Genomic DNA, 26,864 nt, shown 5'->3' on the forward strand with positions numbered 1-26,864 from the left:
TTCACATGGGACAAGCACTCATTCAAAATTCTTCTCTAGAAAGCCACCATAGGTTTAGTGGTCTAGAGAGAGAAGTTACCCTACATCATGCCAACCTCTATCACTCACCAAATGAGAAAAACTTCACTAGCACACCTTCTTCCCTTAGTGCTAAATGCACAATGACTTGCTATCTGTCTGCCTCTGAAATTAAATCCATTGTCTATTTGTTCCATGCCATACAATAAATTCATCTAGGACTTCTCATGCCACTTCTTCATTGTAAATGTACAAAATAACCGTTGAAAATAGAAGCGTTCTTTTTCGCACGTAAGAGATTTACATCTAAGTGATCCTCTCGCAAGGAAATCATATCTGCCAACCACCCACATACCATTCTCCTTGGCTGCACATTCTCTCGCCACCACCTTCGCTAGTCCATGTGTACCATGGTTTGCAAATTTGCTTTGAATTTCCTCCGATGTCCTTTCACAAGATGAAAGGGTCTTCTCACTTCCCTAGGAAGCTTGAGGCCGCCCAAGCATGCCTAGCAATAAATGCATACAATTTGGATTAACCATTGCCTTCATTAAATTCGACCAGTGCGAGCTAACATCAACATCTCCCATAACGGATAATTATTGTTTGTTCAAATTCAAACTCCCTATCTACAAATCCCACATCCCGTGACATGTCAAAGGTCATCAACACCATTTAACTTCGGCAACTTGGAGAGAAAATGCCAAGTTGGATTGGGAGTCGGCTTCCATATTGACCTTTCCAAGTACATGAGAAACTTTAGATTTATTGAAGTTAGATAACAACCGCTTAATGATCTAGATGATTTTATCAATTTTCCAATTGTCCGCAGAACCTTTTGATATTGTATTTGTTGTTGTATGTAGCTAGGTCAGAGCCCTTTCTAGGGCCGCCCTAGCACACCTAGCGTGTGTGTGGCCCTGTTGGCCTTAGAAGGCTTAAATAACTTGTGTTAGTCGTGCCCTAAGTGGGTGGTATATGTAACTTGTGATTAAGTTAAATGTAACTTGCAATAAGGGAGACTCATATATCTAGGTCTAACCCTATCCTTGGTGCCAACAGTATATGGCCAACTTGAGGTCTATTAGGAGGTATTGATTCATATATACGCAAGGTCATGTTTGCATCAATAGACATGAATTCAATAACATGAAGGACATGTAGTGTGCTCAGGGGTGACGATAAGAGCTTATCGTCTATGGTTGGGAAGGCAACAGATCTGATGTTTGCCTGTGGTTAACGAGCACCACCATAAAATCAACATGGTATCAGAGCCAGGTCTAGGCTAGAAGCCCCAAGCACACGAGAGGTGTGGCTTAAGCGGGGGTGTTGGTGTTGGAAATAAGCCACACCCGGACCGACGATGGACTGGTCCAAGAGGGGCGAGTAGCTTAGTGGTAGAGCACTCCAACAACGTATGGGAGGTCCAAGGTTCGAGTCCTAGCTGGTCTATGTCTCAACATGGTATCAGAGCAAGTTCCTTCTATAGAGCCTAACCGCTTGAAGGTAGATCCTGTATTTTTTGGGGGAGTTCAATACACTTGAGCGAATTACTTCTCTATTCAGCGAATTCATCTAAATATCCAACGAAATCTTCTTGAAGTCAGCAAACATCATTTGAAGGACTGTGAACTGGTTTCAAGAGGCAACAATCATCATTGGAAGATCTGCATTAATCACTTTTAGGGCAGCGAACAACAAAATCCATCCTATTGTGGCAGCTAACCAAAGACACAACCTATGGCGTTGCCTCACGGGCCACTCTCAGGACGTGGTGATCTCATCAAATGGATAGTTCACTATGTCGGGGTTGTGGGACAATTAGTTGAGGCTCTGGGATCTCAACACTAGCCTCACCACTCGACGCTTCGTGGGGCACTCCAAGGATGTCCTCAGTGTGGCCTTCTCCATTGACAATCGTCAGATTGTGTCTGCCTCGCGTGACCGCACCGTCAAGGTTTGGAACCTCACCAATTGCAAGCTCAAGTACACACTTGTAGGCCACGATGGCTATGTGAACACTGTCGCCGTCTCGCCCGACGGCTCACTTTGCGCCAGCGGTGGGAAGGATGGGGTTACTGTGCTCTGGGACCTTGCTGAGGGCAAGAGGCTTTATTCGCTCGATGTTGGAGATAGATTCGATTTCATGCCTACCAAGAAATCCCAAGACGAATCAGAGATTGCATTCAAGGAAGGAAGATTGCTTGCATTTCTTCGCAGAGGAAGAATCAACATTCAGAGGGAGTCCGACATATCGTCAGAAGTAACCTCAAACTTAGAGGTCAGAAGAATGATTTCAGCTTTAGAGGGAGCTTGTCGCTTCAACTTTAGAGGAAGCTTGGCATTTCAACTTTAGAGGGAGCTTAAGGAAGCATAACATTTCAGCGTCAGAGGGAGCTTGGCATTTTAGCTTCAGAGGGAGACTGGCTTTCCAGCTTCAGAGGGAGCCACGGTATCATGAAGATTTGGTTAATACATTTTTCTTTGTGATGGAGAAATTCGAGGTGAAAGCCCTTGATTAATGAGTTCTTCTTTGTGAGGGAGAAGTTCGAGGTGCAATCCCTTGCTAATGCATTCTTCTTTGCGAGAAGTTTGAGGTGAAAGCCCTCATTCCACCCTCTGCGAGTAGGTATGGTGGATCCACCCTCTACGAGTAGGCATGGTGGAGTTGCATTCTTCTCTGGGAGAAGTCTGAGGTTAGAGCCCTCGTTCCACCTTCTGCGAGTAGGCATGGTGGTAATGCACTCTTCTCTGGGAGAAGTTTGAGGTGAAAGCCCTCTTCCACCCTCTGCGAGTAGGCATGATGGATGTCATGGAAGAAATTCCATGATGTACTTGTGTTTTTCACCCTCTGTGAGTAGGTATGGTGGACCCACCCTCCGCGAGTAGGCATGGTGGATGTTATGATTTAGCACTTGTGCTTGTTCACCCTCTGGGAGTAGCTATGGTGAACATCATCCATGGGAGTAGCCATGGTGGTTGTATTCACTTGCATTTTTCATGGGAGCAGCCATGTATTTCAGATCTTGTGAAGGTCTCCTCCCTAGCTAAGAGGGAGTGTTGTTGTATGTAGCTAGGTCGGAGCCCTTTCTAGGGCTGACCTAGCACACCTAGCGTGTGTGTGGCCCTGTTGGCCTTAGAAGGCTTAAATAACTTGTGTTAGCTATGCCCTAAGTGGGTGGTATATGTAACTTGTGATTAAGTTAAATGTAACTTGCAACTAAGGGAGACGCATATATCTAGGTCTGACCCTATCCTTGGTGCCAAAAGTATATGGCCAACTTGAGGTCTATTAGGATGTATTGATTCATATATATGCAAGGTCATGTTTGCATCAATAGACATGAATTCAATAACATGAAGGACATGTAGTGTGCTCGGGGGTGACGATAAGAGCTTATCGTCTGTGGCTGGGAAGGCAATAGATCTGATGTTTGCTTGTGGTTAACGAGCACCACCATAAAATCAACAACATTCTCCATGATCTGTGAGTCTCCTTCAAGATGGAGATTGTCCACATTCAACTTTATAGCCATACAAACAGCCAGGAAGGCAGCCTGTGCTTCCGCTTCATTGTTGGTGCCCCAACCTAATCTTTGACTACAGCAGGCTACAATTCGTCCCTTGCAATCTTTTGCCACACAACCTGCACCCATTGATCCTGAATTCCCTCTTGCAGCACCATCAAAGTTTACTTCGATCCAATCTTGTTTTGGCGGAGACCATTTTGTAATCCTACCTTAAAAATTTGAAGGATGAATCCTTTTAGGCCCATTAACTGGCCTACATGCATAGTATTTTGTTCTACATTACTCTTCATAATTTTGAAAATGCGTAGTTGTACTGTTGTGTCAAACGTTGTTTTTATAACGATTCCTTTCTAGAATTTACAAATTTATGATGTGAGAATATGTAGTGCTAGTTTCAAAAAATAATCTGACATGAGAACATGTAGTGAGATATTTAGCTGTGTGGTAGTGTTGGTATTATTTATGTTCACATTTAACCAGCTATCATGAAATAGATGTTATTTTGCTAGCTCTAGATGGAGTAAATAACTCAAGGAGCTTCCTGATCTATATAATGCAGGATAGACCAGATGTCATGGCAAAGTTTACTACTCGAATTGAAGCTGATAAGGCATTATACCCTGTGCTATTATCTAATGGAAACCTAATAGACCAGGGGGATCTTGAGGTATGTATATTTTAGAATCAAATGGTTTCTAATGTACATGTTGAGTTTAAGGTTAGTTGATGTAACTGAATAATTACAAAGAATGATTCAAATTATTTGTTTGCAGGATGGAAAGCATTATGCTGTGTGGGAAGACCCTTTCAAGAAGCCTTGCTATCTGTTTGCTTTGGTTGCGGGCCAATTGGTTAGCAGAGATGACTGTTTCACTACACGATCAGGGCGCCAGGTTTTACTTCGTATTTGGACTCCTGCACAGGATGTGAGCAAGACAGCTCATGCCATGTACTCTCTTAAGGCAGCAATGAAGTGGGATGAAGATGTGAGAAGATTCATATTTGTTATTAAATGCACTAAATTCAAACTTGTGAATTGAAAGTTAATTGCCAGTTTTTGACATACCTGTTGCATTTCCTCTTCCTCAGGTCTTTGGTTTGGAGTATGACCTAGATTTATTTAACATTGTGGCAGTGCCAGATTTTAACATGTGAGATATTTCCGAATTCTTAATTGATTGCTTATCATACTATATTTGATGTCAAGAGCTCCATTAGCTGTTCAATTAGCATTTAAAATTATATACACATTAACATGTGGGCTGGATGGCACAAGTTGTGTTCTAGCTCTTCAAATTACATGAGCAGATATTGGATCTTTGAATTTAAGTGTTCTTATTAATAACTTCCAGCTAATAGTTGGCTTGTGGTTTGGAAGTACAGAATATTTTCTTTTTCAGATTTGTTTTTATGATACCTTCTTATATTGTTATTTCATTTTGTTTTGTGCCATCAGGGGAGCCATGGAGAACAAGAGTCTTAATGTAGGATATCCTTTTTCATTGCTGATTGATTGTGTCTAATTTTGCCTCTGTATAATTTTTTAGTCATTATTTTCTTGAGAATTCCTTTCCATTGGATTTCAAGACGAATTGGATTTATCAATTTCCTTTATCACATGCAGATATTCAATTCAAAACTTGTTTTAGCATCTCCCGAAACTGCAACTGATGCAGACTATGCTGCAATCTTAGGTGTTATTGGCCATGAGGTATACTCTTTCCAAAGAAAAGTTTGATACAACTAGATACTGTTTTTGTAGATGGTGTTTCTGGAAGCATTCAATTTACTTATGTTTAATATTTAATTTGCTGCTGCATGGTGGTTCTTGTATCTGGCAGTATTTCCACAACTGGACTGGCAACAGGTATACTGGCATACATTTAATTCCTTTTCTATTCAATACAAACTTGATCAAATTGTAAACATATATGAGACAGTATATAAATATTTACTTTGGATTTATATACTTTGTTATCCCTTTTTGATAGAGTATGAAACGGTAAAAATTTGATAAGAGATATTTCAGACTATTTCTGCATGAGTAAATGTGAAATCCCCTACCACTTTTTCACCTTGGCCTCCATGTGCATTTTGTCAAACAATTGGCATACAGTTGTGCAACATTAGATGTTTGTGTTGCAATTTGGTATTTTAGATCTGAATATGTTTGAATATGTTGCTGGTTTGTGTTTCAATGATAATTCTATGAAAGCCATTTATATGTAACCATGCACGGAGGATGACAAATGCATATAACTGAACTGAAATGGAGCATTTATATTCACTGAATGGACAGATTTACAACTTTCATTGAATATTAATTCTGTCCTTTGATTTCTGAGGATGATCAGCCACAGAATGATCTGACAGTAGCGTATATTTGCTGCCTTAATTCTCTGGTCTGTACCAGTGATAGCATTGATGTTATATTCTACTAACTCAACCAGCTGACTACTTCAATCACTCGACATCTATTACTTGCCCAACATGGAATGCCCATGGCATCCGTGGCTAAGGAAATTGAGCATAAAGATAACTCTAAAACCTGTTTTTATCCTCTTATTATCATGCCGAAGTTATGATTTTTTTCCAATTCTTTGTTCCATCGAATATGGTATTCTTGATTAAATATTAAGCTCTGAAATTTGTCTTCCTAGAAGACTTCAGAAATTTCTACACAATGAAGCCCAATTGTGAACTCTGAAGTAAATCCACTAACAAATGGAATTGGGTTTATATCGAATCCACCAAGAAACCCTAGGGTTTTTGTCCTAGGGTTTGCTGAACTTGCAAGCACAAGCTCTACAAGAAATTGTCAAGAACATAACAAGTCTAGGATCCTGATATTATGATTTATTTTAATTTTCAGTTAAGTCAGTTAAATTAATTAAAATAAAGTTATCCTTAAGATTTACTTTATTGGGATAACATCTTTATCTCCTTATGCTTTCTTTTTCATCCTGATGATGGATCACAGAGTGTGATCCGAAACGTTGATGCAAAAAATTCTTTAGACAATATAATCCAGAAGCATCTGCATTAATTCATTATGGATTGTGGAAATTTGATATCATTAACTTTTAAATATTAATTTAATTTTATTCCCTCGTAATCTCCCATCTTAGCGAATGGGAATAAGAATAGTCTAGATGACTCCGCTAAATGATCACTTGGAAATGGGGACATTAAAGTTCTGGATTTTATAAATCAAGGTGAAAGTTTTGTAATCACAGCACACACTTATTTAAAAGAGTCCCATCCCTTGTAGGGCATTTTATATTTGTACTAATGTTAGATCAGGTTTTATCTGTATTGGTTTACTTTCTCGAGTCATATTTTTATTGCTTAGTTCTAGTTCTTAGCAATTCTCAGCTCACGGAGTTATGCCTTGGCTGTCACTGTTTTACTGAACTTGTGGTTCTTTCTTACAGTACTTTTGTTGCTTGTGGACGGTAAATTATTTTCTTATTTTTAGAATGATAATGTAAGTTAGAGAAAATTGATAATAGTTGCAACTTGCAAAGGCATTACTGTTCGTTGTCAATGGCTTGCCGATTCTAATTCTTGGTTATGCTGCAACAGGGTGACATGCCGTGATTGGTTTCAGCTAAGTTTGAAGGAAGGGCTTACAGTTTTTAGGGATCAGGTGATTTGTAGTTTTGAATGGAAAATAAGCCACATGTTTATGTTCTAGCCTATGGCCTGCTCTAGTTATGGTGTTAACTAGTTGATATATACATTGTATGTACTCATTTTGCTCTGTAAATTCACCTTGTGGTGGACTCTTTGGATTAGATGTCATGGCTGTTGTAACTCTCTCGTTAAATTCACCCAGGATTTGCATTTGCCTTTGTGCCTTGCGCTATGCCACACCCATAATTGTGAAGTATAAAATATTCAACATCTGTTAATATATGAGTCTCCAATCTGAAAACCCTGATAATATACCACATAAAGTACATTTGAATTACCACCTGAAAACTCTAGTGTCTAGTAAGGAAGTCTTATTTTTTGTTACTTATATGCAGTTGTATTTTTAATGCAGGAGTTCTCCTCTGACTTGGGAAGTCGTGCTGTTAAGAGAATTGCAGATGTTGCAAAGCTTCGTAATTATCAGTTTCCTCAGGTAATACTTGGAGCTAACAATGCTACTCGCATAAAATATTAATAAATTTACTTTGTGAATGCTACTGCTACTGTGAATTCTCTTTACAGATGTATTGATTAATGTCAGCATGGCAAAAAAATGAACTTGAAAACACTTTTAGGAGAAAAACGTAGACTAAAGAGTCAACTTAGGAACCTTGATAAAGAGGCTTTTTTTAAAGAATAAATTAGAGAGAAAGAAAACATATTGAATCTTACATATAACCAAATAAAGTAAATGGGCTTAAAAGTATAGCCATTTGAAATACAGATCTAAGATAAGAGTGGCTAATATATATAACTAACTAGGTACAAAAACCTGAAAGAAAACAAAGAAAAAGAAAGAAGCTAAATTGAAATGGTTAACTCCCAAAACAATATTGTCGATGCATAGTTAATTTAGGGGGAAAGAGTCCAAAAGGATAATCTTAGGAGGAATTAAGGTGCTCCTCCTATAAACTCTCCTAACATTCTTGACGCAGGAAAGCCCACTGGCAGAGAAGAAATTGGCAATATGCACTTGCCCTTGTGAGTTTGGCTATGGGCCAGAAGGGTCAGAATGCTCTCAATGCTGAAACAAAGTAGATCCAAGACATCTGGAATGAGAGAAAATGTTTTGGTGCTCCCATGGTGGTATGCGAGGATGGGTATTATCTCACAGCTCTGCCTTATTTTGTATTTGAATTGGCAGCATCAAAAGGACAATTACTGTCTGCAATAATTGTGAGCATAGGGTAAAAGATAGATTTAGCTGTGGCTTATAATATCGTATGCATGAAAATGATAATATATTGGAGGAGGTTATAGGCAAATGAATGATACTCTGGACTCTTTTAATATAATAGGAGGTTATACACACACACATGCATATGTATATATATTCACATACATACATATTTGTATTTATATTTATAGCCTTTTTTCATTTTTAATATTCTTTTGATTGTTTTTTATTTTTATTTGGTATTTTTTGTTTGCTTTCTTTTCATTTTTGTTTATTTTATTTTATGTATTTATTTTACTTCTTTTCCTCGTTCCACATGAGTCCTTGTTTTTTCTCTCTTCCCTTCTCTTTTTATAGTCTAGGTCTGCAACTTCATACCTATTATGATTCTTTTTGCTCTCTTTATCCTGATGATGGATCACGGAGTGTAATCCGAAACGTTGATTCAAAAATCATGCACACAATTTAATCCACAAACAGCTTTTGATTTATTGTATGGATTGTGGAAATCTCTTATCTCTAATATTTTCTGTAATTTGATTTACATATGCTGATCAGCACATAATCACTGATTATATAGCTCTGTTGGGGTTGAATGCATGTCTTTGAGTGGCTAGATGCTGAAATAAATCTGCATGAATTTGCAAAAGATCTCTTTGGAGTATAATGAGACAATCATTAGGTCTGTCATTAAAACTTCAACTTGTTTAGGCCCTTAAACATTTAATGAACTGCAGACTTAAATTATGGCACTCGCAATTGGTAATGTTACACTTGAATACAAATATCCCATGAAACCTTTCTGATATTTTATAATTTTCTGGAATATGTCTCTCTTTTTATTTGCAGCAAAATATATATCATGCTAGGTAGGGATTCAGCAGGCTTAACTACAACTTGACATTGTACAGCAGCTGCTAACCTCGTTATGCTGCCATCATCTTTAAATCATGTATTAGTAGCAAATACAAATAAATTGCCTTTCTTTCAAAGTTGATCAAACCCTTCCAAGGCTGTAATTAGTTTTCACTTGGTATGGCAAAGCTATTATAGCTACTATTAATATATCAACAGCAAGGAAATATTAAAAATATGCCAATAGACAAAATGACAAAATGCTATGTCGGTATTTGATAGAGTTTTTGTTTTCTAAGCAACAGCAATTGCCTTCAAGACTTTGACAGATTGGAATAGATATAGTTGTCATAGGATGTGAAGCGGTGGGGGTAAAATAGTAACAAAATGTATTAAGAAATCAACAAAATAGAATTAAGGATAATTAAGAATCTGGTTCAATTACCAAACCTACGATTCATATGTCTAAAGATAAGGCAGCTTCTGCTATATTAATCAAATCTGCGCAATGGTGATCTCGCTATGAAATAGATCAAGGAATTATGGGTTTTTATCCTACAATTCCAGACCTAGAGGGTTTCGTCCTCACATTAATTGAACCAAAGTCCAATGCGGGACCGACAAGGTGTAGAAATCAGAAATCAATATCCTCCTCCTCCTTGATTGGCAAAATGAAGGTGGACAAAATGAATCCTCTAATGCACAAATTACAATCTTTACCATACTGAAAATGAATAGGAATAAAGCCACAAAACTACAAAATCGTTGAATAAGGACCTACATGGGGAATCAAGGGATTCCTTTGGAAGAGCACAATATAAAGACACAGCTTGAAGATTCGATGACATACAAAGTATCATCGAATAATTGTGTGGTTGGTACTGGACCAATGAGGGAAGCTGAGAACTGAATGGTTGTGCACACTGCAGATAGTGTCTCAAAATTGCATGATTAAGGAGGGGGAGCTGATGGGAGACCATAAATCTCAAATCTGAAGATTGGGGATCTGCTAGCAAGACTATTATCCACTACAGTCTTGTCCATACTAACATTTTCGTTGAAAACTAGGAATTGTTGGATTTTTCCATTGAACTCATTCAATTAATGGGATTTGTAACTACTTTAGCTGCTTGGCTAGTTACTTGAAATCTGCAATTGCATTTCTTGATATTGGCAATGCACAATGTCCAATGGGGATGGGTAACTAGTAAAATCAGTGGAATTTGGTGAACATGAAACAAAATTTGATGGATTGAAGCAAGAAACGACAGTGTTGTAAAATTCTCATGAAACAGGTCAAAGAGATTAGGACATGAAGAAGAGAATTTTAAAGGCATCAACAAACAAGTAGGTATCTGAATTGGATTAGATAACAAACAAACATAATGAGATATCTGATTTGAAGGAGGTTAGTCAACCCCTTATTGAGATGATAAGCAAATTGAAGAATCAAATATTTACACTGTTGAATCGGATTCTGTAATAAAAGACAATTGCTGAGGACACGGCGAAGGTCACGAGGCTAGGGAAATTAATTTTTCTTTTTGGAGTCCAAAGCTTAAATAATGAGATTGTCATGAGATGTAAGACATGGTGTTCATTGTTTGGCCAGTAACTGTGGCTTTTACTTTCATCTTGATGCACTTGTCATGCTGTCCAGAACTGGGGCATTTCGTCCACTTCTGTGGCCCTTGGTTGCTGTTGGTGCAGTGCAAACTCATCCTCACTCTTGCAGTCTCATGCGGCATATCAGTCTCTTTGCAGGTTGCAACACTCACAGAATATCGTTCATCTTTTTCTCCGGACAGTATTTTGATTGTTTCTTCAGCCCTTGGCCATTAGTTCCAAACTGTTTCATCTGGAAGTAGATTTGGTATGATGTTATGTAGGTGGATATATCAGCTGTATTGCAATGTAATTCTGATATGTGTCTGCAGTATTGTTCTTTGCACTGGTATCTGTGACTGATTGTACTCATTGAAATCATTTTGGCAATTTTTTATGAATTCAAAAAGAACATGCATGAACTGCCCAAGGAAGCAGAAGAAAATATTGATGAAATCATAGTCAAATTTTTAGAGATTATTGGGTTACGTACCAGAAGGGTATTACAGTACGTAATGAAGAGAATATGATAAAAACATGCTGGTTTTGAGGTTAGTGAAAGAATTTGTAAGAAATAGAATGGGTCGAGAGAAGTGAACTTGCACCGCATTATTATCCATTCATGATCAAAGGTGGAATAATTTCCAATCTATATCCACATTACGATCAAAGTGGAGAACCAAGACAATAGAATGGTAGGTGTTGTGTTCATAGAGGTATAATGGTTAATGCATCAGAAAGATAGGAAATTATTCAAGTAGCTAAAGGGGCATAGCTATATTAGTACAATTATGCTAGAGCTGAGCTGTATAGCTTCTTATTTGTTAGGAACCTTTTATTTTTTCCCAGACAGTGACAGAATAGAGTTGGCATCATTAGTAGAGAAGAATAGACATTTAAATCTTTAAGGTATTGGTGCTCCAAATTGGTCTTTGTAATTCTAGAATGTAAGGAGCGACACCTAGGGAAATGTCAAGCCAGAAACACTGGTAAAACTTATTGTCAAATTACTAGTATGTTTGGGCCAATTGACAGGAGCAGGTGGCTCCTCTACACATTTTTGCCAGCGAAGCAAATAAAAGATTGTTTCTACTTGATTGTCTGAGATAATGTTGTATTTGTGTAGAATTTTAAGACATTTATAGTTTTATATGTAAAGTAAACAACACTTCTTGAAATCCTTTTTTTGGGTTTTTTGTATATGCATGTGAGTTGAATTTATTACATTAACATTGTGTGTGATATGTAACAGGATGCGGGTCCAATGGCTCATCCTGTAAGGCCACATTCATATATTAAGGTACAGTAGTTAGAATCGTTGGTTAATTTTTATCTCGATCTCCATGGTTTGTTATGGTTTTGTTCTTGGGTTTGATCTAATCAGTTGCTGGTTTGCCTTTTCTGACAGATGGACAATTTTTATACTGGTAAGTTCATAATCTCTGTAAAGCTTTTGTATGAAACAATTGTCTATTTGTACTATATAGATGTTGTGCAATAGAGTTTTGTTTCTTTTTGGGTCATAGGGCTGCATCACATCACGACTTGTTAAAATGCATGACGTTTATGTTTCATGCATAGAAATTCTAACTGTAGCTACATGATTTATGAACTTGACATCATATTAATTTTTGGTGGAAGTCTAATACTTAATTTTTTTTTGGATGCATGGTTTCTAATATTTTTAAAATGATACAGTAACGGTAAGATCCATTTTACCTGTATCTTTCATTTTTCATTTTGTTTTGTAATTTGTTTTCTTGACTATTATATTATTGCAACTACCTTATTGGTGGACATTCTAACGTGTAATGTTATTCTCACACATACTCTGCTTGCTCAATATTACATTGGATGTAGGTCTATGAGAAGGTAAGCAATACCTTCTACTTGGTTGTATTTCTGTACATATATACATTCTTTATTTTCATACTCTTTACTTCTGGTTGATATTTGTCTTTTGCATTGTATAGGGTGCAGAAGTTGTCAGAATGTACAAGACGTTGCTAGGGAAATCAGGGTTTCGCAAGGTACTCAATAATGCAGGAAGTTTGCTATATTGTGTGTATAAAGCTGAATTGTGTGGAAAATTGTTTTTTTTTCCCTTTTAATTATTTCGGGTTGTCCACACAAACTCATGGTGTACCTGGTGGAGATTTGAGCCTGGGTTTGTACTTGGATTGGTACTTGATCTTGCTAAGGCTGATGAGTACAACCTTGGATTTAGATGAATTCAGTAACCTATGATGCGATGATAAGTTGTTGAAAAAGAGTAAGCAATCGGATTGGAGGTTTGTCCCACAAGCAATATATAAGCAGGCAAATGAATTCCAAAGTAATGCCACTTAAATCAGCAAAATACAACCTTGATATTGATATATCGATGCTATAGACCTAGTGGCTACAAGTATAATGAAATATCCCCTGCAGTGGTTTGATTGAAATACAAGGGATATTTGCTGATAGGTGTCTGTCCAATCTGCGTGTTATGCTGTTTTTGAGTTTGCATGTTATGCTGTCAGGGTGTCTCAAAATTTTGCAGATTGGGTGTAGAGGTGAACCATCACATATTTCTCATAAAAGAACAACTACAAATGTCTGTAAGTGAAAGTGTGATAGCCAAGAATGCATATACGACAGATTTATAGTGTTCTTCACCCAACTAGACACATAATCGTGCACTTACAGGCAACTGATATTATAACAAACAGTTGGCAAGCAACTTCAGATAATGATTAAGTGACACCTAAGATCTGGATGCAACCTTATTTCCCCTTATCATCAAGACAATAGACTGATTACAAATTGACTAAACGATGGCCAAGACTATTGGCTCTCAACAACTGGTTTCAGAATTTTCTGAGTACAAAGACAGCCATGACTTCATACATAAACATCATCAAAACTCATTGAAATCAATGCCAAAATGAACCTGGTTGAGATGCCTTGATGTAAGGATGAAGAAGCAAGCAAGATCAAGTCTCTCCACACCTCTCTTGTCCCAAATCGAGGCCTTCTTCAAAATCGCCTCTGTTGCTGATGCAGATGAAATATAAAATAATTCCAGCAGTCCTCAGTGCCGAATTTGTAATGAAATAATTGTCTTGGGAATACAAATCCAAAGCACCAATACCCACAAAAATCTGCCTCTTGAATCGAGAGATATGAATGAAAATCTGAGGTTCAGTAGGTCTGTTCGACCCCCATAGCAGACCTGATTTATGTCTGAAAACTCCTTCCAATCTTTTCAAAATCACCTTCAATCTGCTCCTAAAGGAATCGTCTTATGTCTCCAATCATAGCGCTATTCCCAAATACCAAGTTCAATGCCTATCCAAAGAGCAATCAACAAAATCGAACCAATGGAGGTTGTAGTCCGATTTGTTTCAGACTTATATGACACCTGCAACCATCACAAAAATCTCTTCCCAAATGCTTCTACCAAGATCGTCTAACTCCTCCCCAATGCTGATACAAGTATGGATCAAAATGAGCCCTTGGAACACAAAATTGTGATACACACCAGCTGATACAAGTCTGAAGATGTCTGAGATGTAAACTCAGAAAATAGAAAGACTTCTAACACCAAAAATTGCTTTTAATGATCTCCAAATTGAGTCCTATCAAAATCAGCCCTTGGCCAGTAATGAAGCTCAAGTGGGACGGATTTGTCCTTCCCAACCACCATGTAGATGTTAGGAACAATGTGGAAGACTGAGTTATATCCCACTCACATCTGCAACCCCTTGGAAGGTCTTTCACTTCCTCAGTTATGCTATCTATGGGAGTTTTCGTTCCCAAACACCAAAGTCTGTAGACATCTCTCGGTTTTGCAAAACCCAATCAAAATAAAAATCAAAATCCAAGCTGCCTTGAAGCTCAACTTGATCTCCTTCAATATTTTTTCACCCCAACATCCAAAAGCTTCTAGAAGTGACTTTATGGTATAGTATTTAATTAGTCACTTTATTAAATTAGTTAAATATAAAGTCATCTTTTAATTGTTAATTTATTTGATAACTTCATAAATAATTAACTTAATATTATTAAATTAAGCTATCTATGAAAAATAATAATAATTTTGGACAACTTAACTAATTAAATTAATTAATCAATTCCCCTCCAAAAATGGGGACATTACATATAACCCAACACAGAACAACTTGTGTCAATTGTAGAAAGAGGACACCCCATTGTGCCCTTGAAGAAAGTTCATCCCACATTCACTACCTAGTGAAGTGAACTTGTGAATGGCAGTCAACAATGGAGGTGGCTTGCCATTATTGACAAAAGTGTGAGCACTGTAAGGGCTGATGTTTGGCTTTTGTGGGACAAGAGATGGTTGTCAGTGGCAACTGTTTGGTGCTTTTACTAAGATTCCTTTAAGTAAAGAGGTCAGAATGCTTGTAAGTTTCTTTGTATGATGATGTTTAAAACAAATAATGTGTGCATCTTGCATAAATTCTTAGAACATTACCTTTCCTTCAATTTATAGAAGCTTTGTGTTGCCAACATTTTCTCTTTTTGGTAACATAGCACTATTATACTAGAGAAATATTTTTAGCTGGACTAAATTATTCAGTATTATATTTTCCTATAGGTGCTATGTATGAAAGTCTTCATGACAGATTAAATTATTCAATATACTTATATAGATATAATGCTTGCAAAAGCTTATAATAATCTTGTCTTTTCAGGGAATGGATCTTTATTTTCAAAGACATGATGGACAAGCAGTAACTTGTGAAGATTTCTTTGCTGCAATGCGTGATGCCAATGGTGCAGATTTTTCTAATTTCTTGTTATGGTAAGGGTTGTATATTTTATTTGAAAGAGTTGGATCCACACACAACTTTCAATCATGTTAAAGTGGATGCTAATCAATCTAATGCTCATGAGACAGGTACTCACAAGCTGGAACTCCTGTTCTAAAAGTGACATCATCCTATGATTCTAAGGCTCACACATTCACACTCAAGTTCATGTAAGTAGATAAAGTAGGGCAGATTTTATTTTAATATTTTATTTCAGATTGTTTGCATGAGTACTATTTATCTTCTTAGGTTCATTTTCTTTGCTATTTGTTATGCAGTTTTGTGCTAACTAGAAAAAATCTAAAGGATTTCTATGCATTCTCTTTCAAATAGAAGTCGATCTTACTTGATTTTATTTATCAAATATTTGAAATCAGCCTCTACTCTCCTTGGTCCTTTTCTGTCAGATTGTCGGTCACACTTTGATTAGCCAGGAAGCAAAGAGAGTTTATAGATATGCTTTGCTTCTCAACTTTTATGCTGTAAAGACTAAGCACCTGGACCAAGACTTGTGCTTGTTCAGTATGTTAAAATGGGGATTCCTAACATTGCCTTCCCCTTTGAATAACCTTGTCCTTCATAGCTTGACATCAGAAAGTCTGGATAGAATGTTGGCAGGCTTTCATGTTAAATCTTCAGTCTGCATCCTTTTCCATTGGACTAAAAAGTCTTCAACAATAGAAGTATAAAGCTGCTTGATGTTCTTGTTTATATTACCCGAGGATGTGTCCCTGAGATTTTTTCACCCTTCTCCATGTCGGGGATTTTCTGAGGACACAGGGATGCCTTGGAAATATTCCCCAACCATCCTTGATCAAATTATTTTGGCTCTCTTGCCTTGAAAATGTGGGGGCTTCATGGGGACAGCTTGAGACATCAATGATGTCTCCTGATTGTGCTAGGGACAGCTAGCCATCACCTTGCAGTTACACCCCATTGAACAAAAAGACCAAAATGAATTGAATATATTTTACTGTCCTTTTGTTCCCCCTCACACCATCTAAAATCCATCATTGAAATGTAAGCCCTTGTACCTTGCCTTCTCTTGCCTTGAAACTTGATGGAACATAGATTCTTGTCCAAGATTGCCTTGGTTTCAAAAAAATGGATCCCTCCTCATCCAATGTGGGATGTTTTATTGGTACTTGTGAAGCTTGCCCAATGATGGGCTTGAGGAAAGAGACATAAAAAATTTGGGTGCATCATTGAAGAGTGAATTGCAAGCTTACATGTAACTTGCCCCTATCCACTACACCACTTGGTAAGAGCCATGAAATACTAGATAAAACTTATGCCCCACTTTGTTGCACAAGGGGGATTGCTTGTTAGTTTTGGATCTATAAAGAACCAATTGGTAACTAAAAAGATGCACTTAAACTAGTGTTGACCCCTACCACTTCATGTGCTTTTGTGCTTTCTACAATTTTCCCTTAAGGACGCTAAAAGCTTTTTCCCATTGGGAAAGTGAACTATCAACAGCCTCTAAAATGAATGAACCTTGAACATAAGTAGCCAAAGAATGTATGGGCCGATTATAGAGAGCCTCAGAGTATTTGTACCTCTTTGGTAGTGGCAACCACTTGGTCCATTGTTCTTGTTGTTTTGACATGAAACACCTTAGGTAAGTTTATAAGCATTTATTTGCAACCTTTGTTTGACCATCCATTGAAGGGTGATAAGTTGAACTCATGTTCAATTGAGGGCTTTGCAGCTTAAACAATTCCTGTTAGAAGTGTGAGAGTATTAATATAATCATTGACATGGCATATCATGAATTTTTCAAGATTAAGTCCAAGAAGTGCTGTGCCACAACAACATGTGTAAAGGTGGGGTAAGGCCCAAAAATGTGTTTGGAAATTTCCAATCTCTATCCAATTAATTAACAGTAAAGTTTTGTTTCTCATGTTAAGACATCAGCTGGTGAGATACCAGTCTTGGACTATTGCAATATGGAAATCTGACATTTGTATGAAAATCTGAAATTAAGTAACCTTAATGTGGAATTACCATGATTGGATCCATCTTCTTTATGGTGCTAAAAATCAGCCAACACAACATATGCTTAAGAACACCTTATGTGAACTTATTACAACAATAAATAGAAGATAACATCACCATAAGATATAAGCAAAGAGACACAATTCAGCATCACATGGCACTAGATTTATGTGGAGAAACCCTGGTGGGTGAAGAATCCACCAAGAAGAGAGGCTGAGTATGCACGATCTTTAAAACAAGATTACAATTTGTCACATAGTTCCATTCTCCTCTTTGGCTCCAATATGGCAGCACCAATTCCTTCATAGGTACTTGTACTTGCAATATAACTCTACATTTTATTGTTCCACTTGTTTCCCACATCCAAGGAGCTAAATTTATAGAGTTGTAAAGAGGTCTTATGCACCAAGCTTGGCGCCCAAAGATGACTCTTCATTCCAAACATCCCGTCCTTTGATTTTTCTCCTAGAAATGTATAAGGACATACATTTTGGCTCTTCAACTTTCCCTCCAACCTAGTCACCCAAACTTGGAAATGAAACACCACATGAAATGTCACAAAAGAATGAATATCAAGAGACGATTTTTGCCTCTTTCCAAATGCCCACTTGGGGAAGCTCAACAATTAGCATTTTGTCCTCTTCGCTTGTATTTCACCATCCCATTCTAGGTATCCACATTTGGGAAAAAAATCAATTGAATATTTATGTGCACAAGACACATTAACCACTATTAGTGGAACCCTTTATCTCTTATGACTTCATATTACAAACAATGGTGAGAATAAAACATTACAAATGATTTTCTTGATACACCCTAAGTGCCTAAGGATACTTTCCAAAGATGTTGGAAACATGCAGTTTGGCAAGGAATTTACAAGGTAGATGTCACCTTTATCCTAACAAAATGAACATAATTAGCCAAATAGTCAACAATTAGCAAAATGACATGTTTACCTCTAGACTTAGGAAGCCCTACATTGAAGTCCATAGAAATATATGCCCAAGCTATGCTTCTAGAATAGGAAGGGGTTGTAATGATCCAAGAAGTTGATTGTCTCCCCTTAATTGGATTGACACACATGAAATGTTGCTTCACAATTTTTAATATCTTACTGAAGTCTTTCCCAAAACTAGTTTTCCTTGATGTGCTTGTTTCTAAAAAAAATTGGGTAAATTGAGGCTTCAGTTGGGAGTTGGGACATAAATAAGTGTGGTCATGGCATTTCTGCACTTGTCCTTGTCATGTAAGCCTACCTTGAAACCACATAGAATGAACTGCATAGAGTAAATATAAACACAAGAACACAAGGTTTCACGTGGAAAACCTTTTCGGTTAAAAGACCACAGCAGATAAAAATCTCTCATTAGCCAAATGGGCACCAACCCAGATTACATAAGTGAGCACCAACCCTCCTTGAAGCACCAACTTCAGTTTTCACTTACTCAAAAAAACAGAAAATTTGGAAATAATTTTACATCATACACTCAGAACTTCAATTACAGAACGAAAGCCATTCACATATATCAACTCCAGAAAGCAATCCTTAACAAGTTGTCTTCAGCACTATGAAGGAACATACATTTGACTTCATCATTCACCCTTCTCAACATGTACTTCACTCTGATTTTTAATTCATACCGTATATCAAACCAGAACTAAAAGTCTTAAGACTGATGCTTGATACCTTCAATGCTCAGACCAATATAAGCTCCCTTAACTTTTTCATCCCTTTAGGACTTAATGTTTCTCTACTCAGTTCAGCTACTTGCACACCTCTATATCTTTTTGTATGCTGCATGCCCAGTATGTATTCTGCACTACACAGTTATAACTTAGCACACACACATGATATTCAGCAACACACATTAAAAAAACACTCGGGTGACTTATGTAAAGCATTAGACTCACATCTTGGTATCGCATCACTTCATAATATTCATTCAACACATTCTTACTTATTACTTGCTCTACGCACACTATCCATATGCTCAAGTTGTTAAAGCCTGACCAGCGGCATTCGTTTCTCGAATAGGTGGAAGGCATATAGTAAGTGCTATGCATCCACTATAGTAAGTGCTATGCCTCCAAAAATAGACCTTCCACTCATAAAAAAATAAATTACTAAACAGCTTTTGTGAGAAACAAACCATCACACAAAGAGGAGGATGAAGGAAATAAAGAGAACATCCATCATAAAATCTGATGCAGCCCATGAATGATGCCTTTCTATTTAATTTTTGGCTGTTTAGCAGAGTCAACCTTTAAGTATGACATGGCAAATAATTAATCTGACTTGGCAAGAGAAGCTGACAAAAAGTAGGTGACTTGAACTAGAGTAGAGGATGTTTCTTGCCATATGGGGTGGGCAGGGGACACCACGCTGTCCCTCAGATGGCTAGGGGGCACCTAGGCATCTGTTGACTGTCCTGAGGATTGTAAGGAGTTGCCCCTGCCCCAAACTAGGATTCCAGAAGCTATTCCGTGGATGGTTGAAGCTGTTATAAAATTATTTAGCGGTATAGGTTTTAAAGAAACAATTGTCGTTTTCCCAGTATTTTTTCCTATATGTATTTTCCCAGCAAAAATATTTAGTGTAATAGGAATATTGTACAACAGTCCATTAGGTGAACATAGCAGGGAAGTTCAACAGCATGTTCATTTTTTGTCAGCATTGATGTCACCTTATGACTGGACATCAAGTCCATCAAGTCCAGTTATTTTTCGAAACCAGTTCAATTCAAAGTTTAACTTGTGAAGGAGATTGCATTTATATTATATTGATATTTGGAACTTTTTGATGCATTGTTGGTTCGATTGATTCATTGTCTTTACAGTTTAAATTTGTTTAGAAATTCAGAAGATGCAATAACTTTAACATATTTTAATAACTAATATTTGAACCAGTCCCCTGACCCCTTAATCCAAAACTCTGTGGAAATATGATTTTTTACCAATATAAAAGTATTGATATGAAAATCTCAAACACAGTGCCTTAAAGTAGTTTTAGATATGCCCACTTTTATTTCTCATCGATTTGTTTTATTTTATTTGTTAATTGAGGGTTTGACAACCCTTGAGCCCATGGAACAAAACAGGGACCTGATCCCTGGGCACAGAATGCACACAGTTTACCCCCTGCATTAATGCACAATAGCTTGCTCAGCAGTTCCTGGGGATATTGAACCTGGGTCTTCATCGTTGAGGCTCAGTCATATCTGGTGGATTTACTCTACATTTGTTTTATAATTCTCTGACTTATTATTTGTGGTTCACTTCACAGTTAGATCTTTGGAAAAAAAATATTAAAACATTTTCTAGGAGATGAAGTTCTCAACAACTCTTTACATTGTTCTTTCATTCTTCTGCAGCCTTTTACAAAGTTTTTATTTTTTGTTATTTTCAGGCAACAAATTCCTCCCACTCCTGGTCAACCTGTTAAAGAACCAATGTTTATACCAGTGGCTGTTGGATTGTTAGATTCTAATGGAAAAGATATGCCCCTAACATCAGTATATAATGGGGATTCATTGCTTTCATTTGGAAGTGAAGGTCATTCTGTTTCAACAGTTGTTCTCCGTGTTGAGAAGGTGAGATTTTCCTCTCTTTAATTGTAAGCTGATGTTATAATGTTGTCTTCACAATTATATGCTGCTTACACGATTCAAAACCTGTTAAGTCTAGAATTTGGAAGATTGTTTACATTTGTCTTGTTTTATTTTATATTTATGTTTGAAGAGAATTCCATTATAATTGTTTTATATATCCTTCTGAATATTGCATACAGGAAGAACAAGAGTTTGTGTTTGCCAATGTTCTTGAGCGGCCAGTACCATCTCTACTACGGAACTATAGTGCTCCTGTGCGTCTTGTTTCAGATATCAGTGATGATGATCTGTTCTTTTTGCTTGCAAATGATTCAGATGAGTTTAATAGGTCTGCAATCTTATAGCATTTCCCTGACAAAAATTACCAGTATGGTTTCTTCTGATATTAATTTTAGCAGGTAAATAATAGTTTATGGGGTTCCTTTGTTCCTTTAGGTGGGAAGCCGGGCAAACATTGGCAAGAAAGCTTATGCTTGCTCTTGTTGATCGTGCACAGAAGAATCAGCCATTGACTGTTGATCCAAAATTCATGAGTGGGCTTAAAAGTCTTCTTTGTGATTCTAGTCTAGACAAAGTAAGCTATCAATGTCCTGTTACAAATGATGATAATTTGTGAAAATCAAATTTTCTGCTTTCTTATAATTTCCATTTTGTTGGAGGGCAGGAGTTCATAGCAAAGGCACTTACCTTTCCCGGAGAAGGAGAAATCATGGACCTCATGGAAGTTGCTGATCCGGATGCTGTTCATACTGTTCGTTGTTTTGTTAGAAAACAGCTTGCATCTGAATTGCGTCCTGAGTTGCTCAGAGCAGTGAGTAAATTTTTTAGCTTGTATTTTCCTGTTTGACAAGTCTAAAGACTTTTTTAGTTTCAGACCCTTGGGTTTATGCACATAACAATGAATAATTGGATAAGTTAAATGTATTTAGTTGAAAAATGCATGTTCAAATCATGGTATAAGCGTCATAATGAAATCAATAAGAATATTGTAAAATTAGAAGAGAAATCCCAAGGCCCAAAAGACAATTTGATGGAGACTGAAACAAGAAGTGGGGAAAAGTTTATTTTGTCATATGTCCTTTTTGCAAAATATTCTCTGACAAGTGTGCTGTTTGTCCTCTAAAACAAGCAAGCCTATTGTGAAAGCCACTTGTAGAGAAGTCAAAGCCTTTCTTCTTTATCTTTTTTTTTTCTTCATTTGGTGAATTGTTTTCAGCCTGATAAATAAATTGGGAACGTGCAAAAGCTAGTGGCCTTTGAGACTCCTATGCCAGGTATTGTTTTGATTAAGCGGCAAGGGTTCTATCAATGCCTTCTCTAGTGAATATACGTAATTCAATTACATATATAACTTTTTTGAAGATGATCCATCTAACATTATTTGAAATTGATTCATATCTTTTGTATATCAAAAGTAAAACTTGGCCAAAAGATTACAAATTAACAGTAGTGGTCCAGCATCACAAAAAACCAGAAAATTACCATATCTTAGATTCTTGCATAGATCCCAACACTGAACACTACTTCCCGAAACCATATTCCATCCTTCCATTTCTTGAACATCCACCTCCTCAACCTCCTGTCAACTGCAACTAGTAGTCATGCCAGAACATACCTTACCAAACACAGGGAACTTGACTCAATGGAATACCTCAAGTTGACTTTTAGCATTCTCCAATTTTCCAGACTCAATTGATTGCATTGTGAATGTAGTTGAAATTTCTAGTAGACCTTGATTGCGTGTATCCATCAAGTTCTCCACCACTTCACCCCAAGTCCTTGCAGAAAGATTTTACCTCCTGCAATTCTTTGTACACAGTGACTCTTTTTCCTGTCAAGAGGCATGTACTGATAGCCCTTTATCTTCTTTCAGCCATTTTTTGACTTTATGTAGAATCATGTCACTACTGTAGACCTTTGGGAGGAAGAGCTTAAGTAGCCAAAGCCTCTGGTATTTCATTTAACATTTGTTGAGAAATCAACTTTGGAAGTTCCTTCAGGAAGTTCTTTTCTTGTTTTCTTAGATTTAAGACAACATAGAAGACAAATCATTTTGTTTCTTTTCTTACAAATATGTTACTGGCTTATTGTTGCATATGCATTGCGTATATCCTTAGAGAAGCTGTAAATTATCTTGTTTATACATCTCTCATTTGGCATCCATATTATTTGTCACCGTACAAAAGAATAAACGAAGTGAAGGCATTTACTATTGGAATATCAGCATGACATTTTGATTTTATTATATTGGAATATTTTTTAGCACAAGCTATGTGATGTATTAAGTGTACACTAATTGCTTTCCCTGCTGGTTAGGTTGAGAGTAATCGCAGTTCAGAGCCATATGAACCTACTCATGAAAATATGGCAAGGCGTGCTTTGAAAAATACTGCCCTCAGTAAGATTACCTTATATTATTCTGAATTCATAAGCATTTTTGAGCAATGTAGATCATTATCTAATTTGTGTTGTTTTCAATTGGATCAGCTTATCTTGTCACATTGGAAGATCCAGAAATGACAGAACTGGCACTAAATGAATACAGATCAGCAACAAATATGACTGAACAGTTTGCAGCTTTAGCTGCTATAGCCCAAAACCCTGGTGATATTAGAGCTGAGGTTTTGTCCGATTTTTATCAGAAATGGGAGGGCAATGCCTTGGTAATAATTTTCCTTATCATCTTAACATCCGTTACAAGCATTACTTGGTTTCTCTGGGATAGTGGCTTGCATCTTTGGATTTATTTATTTGGTATGCTTATTATGTCTTTGTTATGGTTTTCTTCTTATTGAAGTTGCTTTCATGTTACATTTTTGTATTCCAGGTCATTAATAAGTGGCTAGCTTTGCAAGCATTCTCAGATATCCCAGGCAATGTCAAGAATGTACAAAGTTTGATGCAACATCCTTCTTTTGACATCCGCAATCCAAACAAGGTGAGTTTGACAGAAAAAAAATTGTTGTTAGTCATGATAATGAATTGAATATGACATTGTGTCTTACATTCAGGTACCCTCTCAGTTGGTATCCCTTCCCTCACTGTTGTCTTTTTATGTGGGAGTAGCCATAATTTATTCTGCTTTATCTGGCAGGAAGAGTCTCATCTACCGATGGAAGTATTATTAAAATGAATTTAACATGAATTGCTTAAAACCAAGATGAAACTCCTTAAAAGCATTATGATTTCTCTGTTTGAGTTGCTTAATATGTTCTCTCTCGGGGCTTCGTTTTGTTCTATATTTATTGTAATACTATTCATTTCTGCCTCATTTTTTGTCTTAGAAGTCTGGAAGTGCTTTTTCTTCTTATTCGCAAGGTCTTATTTTGTAACTATGCTAATGGGTCGTAGCTTAGGGTATCCCTGAACATTGATATCCTTTTATTGAATGAGGCATCTTCTACCTTACAAATTATATATATATGTGATTTTTTGCTCACTTTATCTATGTACTCAGGTTTACTCTCTCATTGGAGGATTTTGTGGTTGTTCTGTTAACTTCCATGCAAAAGACGGCTCTGGTTATGAATTTGTTGGAGATGTTGTATTGCAGCTAGATAAACTTAATCCACAGGTCAGAGTTGATTATGAGTTAAATTTCCATTGGATATAGTTGTAACTTACTATTTGAAACTTTGTGTTACATTATCTGTGATGAGATTGATAACTATAGCATGTACAATCATGTGATTCTGTAAACTGTCTTAAAATTGCAGGTTGCATCCCGTATGGTTTCAGCTTTCTCACGGTGGAAGCGGTTTGATGAGGGCAGACAAGCACTTGCAAAGGTTTGATCTTACGAATGTAGTGAGAAGTCAGTGTTTTATGTTCTGTAGTTCATATTTGGTTGGATTTCTGAAATTCGAAAGAAAAACCTGAAAATGGATGGCTGGATTATGGTTACTATTCATCTGAAGATGGAACTGTCATTAATATGTATACTTTCGTATAGTTTCACAGTCAGCTTCATTAGATTGCATCAATAATGTTCTTAAATTTAATAACTATTTACGTGGGGCTCCATTTTTATGTTGTTCATTCCTCACTAAATCAACTGAAAGCTGATTGAGATTTTTGACCTCTGTTAAAATAATCAATAGTTATGATAGAAAGGAAGAATAACTTGTTAACAGACACTTGTTTTTACTAAAAACTGCTTTTACTTTTTCTTCTAATCAAGCTGCTAATTCTAATACAGGCTCAACTGGAGCGGATTGTGGCATGTAATGGCTTGTCAGAGAATGTGTATGAGATTGCATCTAAAAGCTTGGTCCCGTAGGGGTATGTGGGAGACAGGTATCTATGACTGGCAGCATGATGAAGCGAGAGGCTGCCTTTGAAGTCAACATCATAATTCACAGCCTTCCTTTGGTAGATTTTAGGTCAATGCTTGCAGATAGTCTCAATCTAGATGGTGACCATTTCAATGTTTAGAAAGGATCCAATCTCAACCATCGTATGGATTAGCTTCTGCTCCCATTTTATGGTAACTATTAAGGGAACTAAAGAACTTGTTTGAATATCTAGATGAATGTCTTATGAATATTTATTATCAAAATGAATTTAAAAGATGTGCTTTGTTTAATTTTAATTATTTATTGTCTATATGGTTGTTCATAGCATGATTGGGTTTGTATTGATCAAGTTCAGCATGTGAAGATAATGCCCATGTGCAATGGACAATATGATCCAAAAATTCTTCGTCAAATAAGAATTTATCTGTTTTTCAGTTTAATTAGGAAGAACACAGCTACTTATGTTGTTAGCACTATTTTATGTATCCTAATTTGATGTGCTTTTATGCTCTGGTAAACATATGATGATATTATATCCAGAGTTGTGTGTAGTGTATGAACATGGTTTCCCATCGTAGTGATAATCTCTTATTTAGGGCTATATTTTATGCAAGGCATGGGCAGTGGTAGATTTGGGACATTAATATGGAGGTGGCTCATGCTGTTGCATATCTTGGAATTTGATTGAGCTTGCCCCTGCCCTGTTGAACTCTACATATAGATCCAAGACGGACTCGTGTGTGCATTTTCTCTATTTGAAATTAATTATTTACAGTGGTAGGCCACCTGCTCTACACGTACAAGAGGCTTGTAATGAACAGTAATGCCTTTTAAGCATATCAAACAGATGTAATTAGGTTAGATGGTCATTGGTTGGCTTAAGGGCTGCACCCTGTTGTAAATCCATGGTTTATGATCAGTTCTCTCTTTTGCATCAAGTTTTGCATGTACTTTGTCTTTCACTTCTTCATTGGCTATAACTCTTGGAAAGAAATACAATTGAAGGATTCTGTGTAAGAATGTCTCCATGATTGATTTGGTTTGTCGAGGGGATAGATGCATTGTCTTCCTCGTTGCATTTGTTGATTTTGTGAAATGTTAATTAGTCGACCTTCACAAGGGTTGCAGCACTTTTTAAGTTTTTCCATGTCATGGGATTACCTTGCTTGGTTATGAATCATTCAATGACTGTAGAACCTAATTTATGATCATCGCATGCTTCCCTGGTTTTCATGGCAGGATTGCATTAAGGTGATGTTAAATACATG

At 36.9% G+C, this 26,864-nt stretch overlaps 1 protein-coding gene across 1 annotated transcript in view; it reads left to right on the top strand.

Annotated features, from left to right (window-relative positions):
* The window catches only part of LOC131036890 (puromycin-sensitive aminopeptidase), a 71,600-nt gene extending 45,694 nt beyond the window's left edge, over positions 1-25,906 (top strand). Inside the window, exons 10-34 of the mRNA XM_057968902.2 lie at positions 4,108-4,215; positions 4,322-4,534; positions 4,638-4,699; positions 5,005-5,032; positions 5,173-5,259; positions 5,390-5,415; positions 7,134-7,197; positions 7,597-7,677; positions 12,134-12,181; positions 12,290-12,308; positions 12,580-12,584; positions 12,742-12,753; positions 12,855-12,911; positions 15,579-15,688; positions 15,785-15,865; positions 21,100-21,283; positions 21,481-21,629; positions 21,737-21,875; positions 21,966-22,112; positions 23,618-23,699; positions 23,789-23,964; positions 24,129-24,239; positions 24,759-24,875; positions 25,018-25,089; positions 25,500-25,906. Coding sequence (XP_057824885.2) covers positions 4,108-4,215; positions 4,322-4,534; positions 4,638-4,699; positions 5,005-5,032; positions 5,173-5,259; positions 5,390-5,415; positions 7,134-7,197; positions 7,597-7,677; positions 12,134-12,181; positions 12,290-12,308; positions 12,580-12,584; positions 12,742-12,753; positions 12,855-12,911; positions 15,579-15,688; positions 15,785-15,865; positions 21,100-21,283; positions 21,481-21,629; positions 21,737-21,875; positions 21,966-22,112; positions 23,618-23,699; positions 23,789-23,964; positions 24,129-24,239; positions 24,759-24,875; positions 25,018-25,089; positions 25,500-25,580 — 2,259 coding nt within the window. The 3' untranslated portion in view covers positions 25,581-25,906. The remainder of the gene's footprint in view (positions 1-4,107; positions 4,216-4,321; positions 4,535-4,637; positions 4,700-5,004; positions 5,033-5,172; positions 5,260-5,389; positions 5,416-7,133; positions 7,198-7,596; positions 7,678-12,133; positions 12,182-12,289; positions 12,309-12,579; positions 12,585-12,741; positions 12,754-12,854; positions 12,912-15,578; positions 15,689-15,784; positions 15,866-21,099; positions 21,284-21,480; positions 21,630-21,736; positions 21,876-21,965; positions 22,113-23,617; positions 23,700-23,788; positions 23,965-24,128; positions 24,240-24,758; positions 24,876-25,017; positions 25,090-25,499) is intronic.
* Positions 25,907-26,864: the final 958 nt, after the last annotated feature.

The sequence above is a fragment of the Cryptomeria japonica genome, chromosome 8 (genome assembly GCF_030272615.1).
Source record: "Cryptomeria japonica chromosome 8, Sugi_1.0, whole genome shotgun sequence".
NCBI classification, from domain to species: Eukaryota; Viridiplantae; Streptophyta; class Pinopsida; order Cupressales; family Cupressaceae; genus Cryptomeria; species Cryptomeria japonica.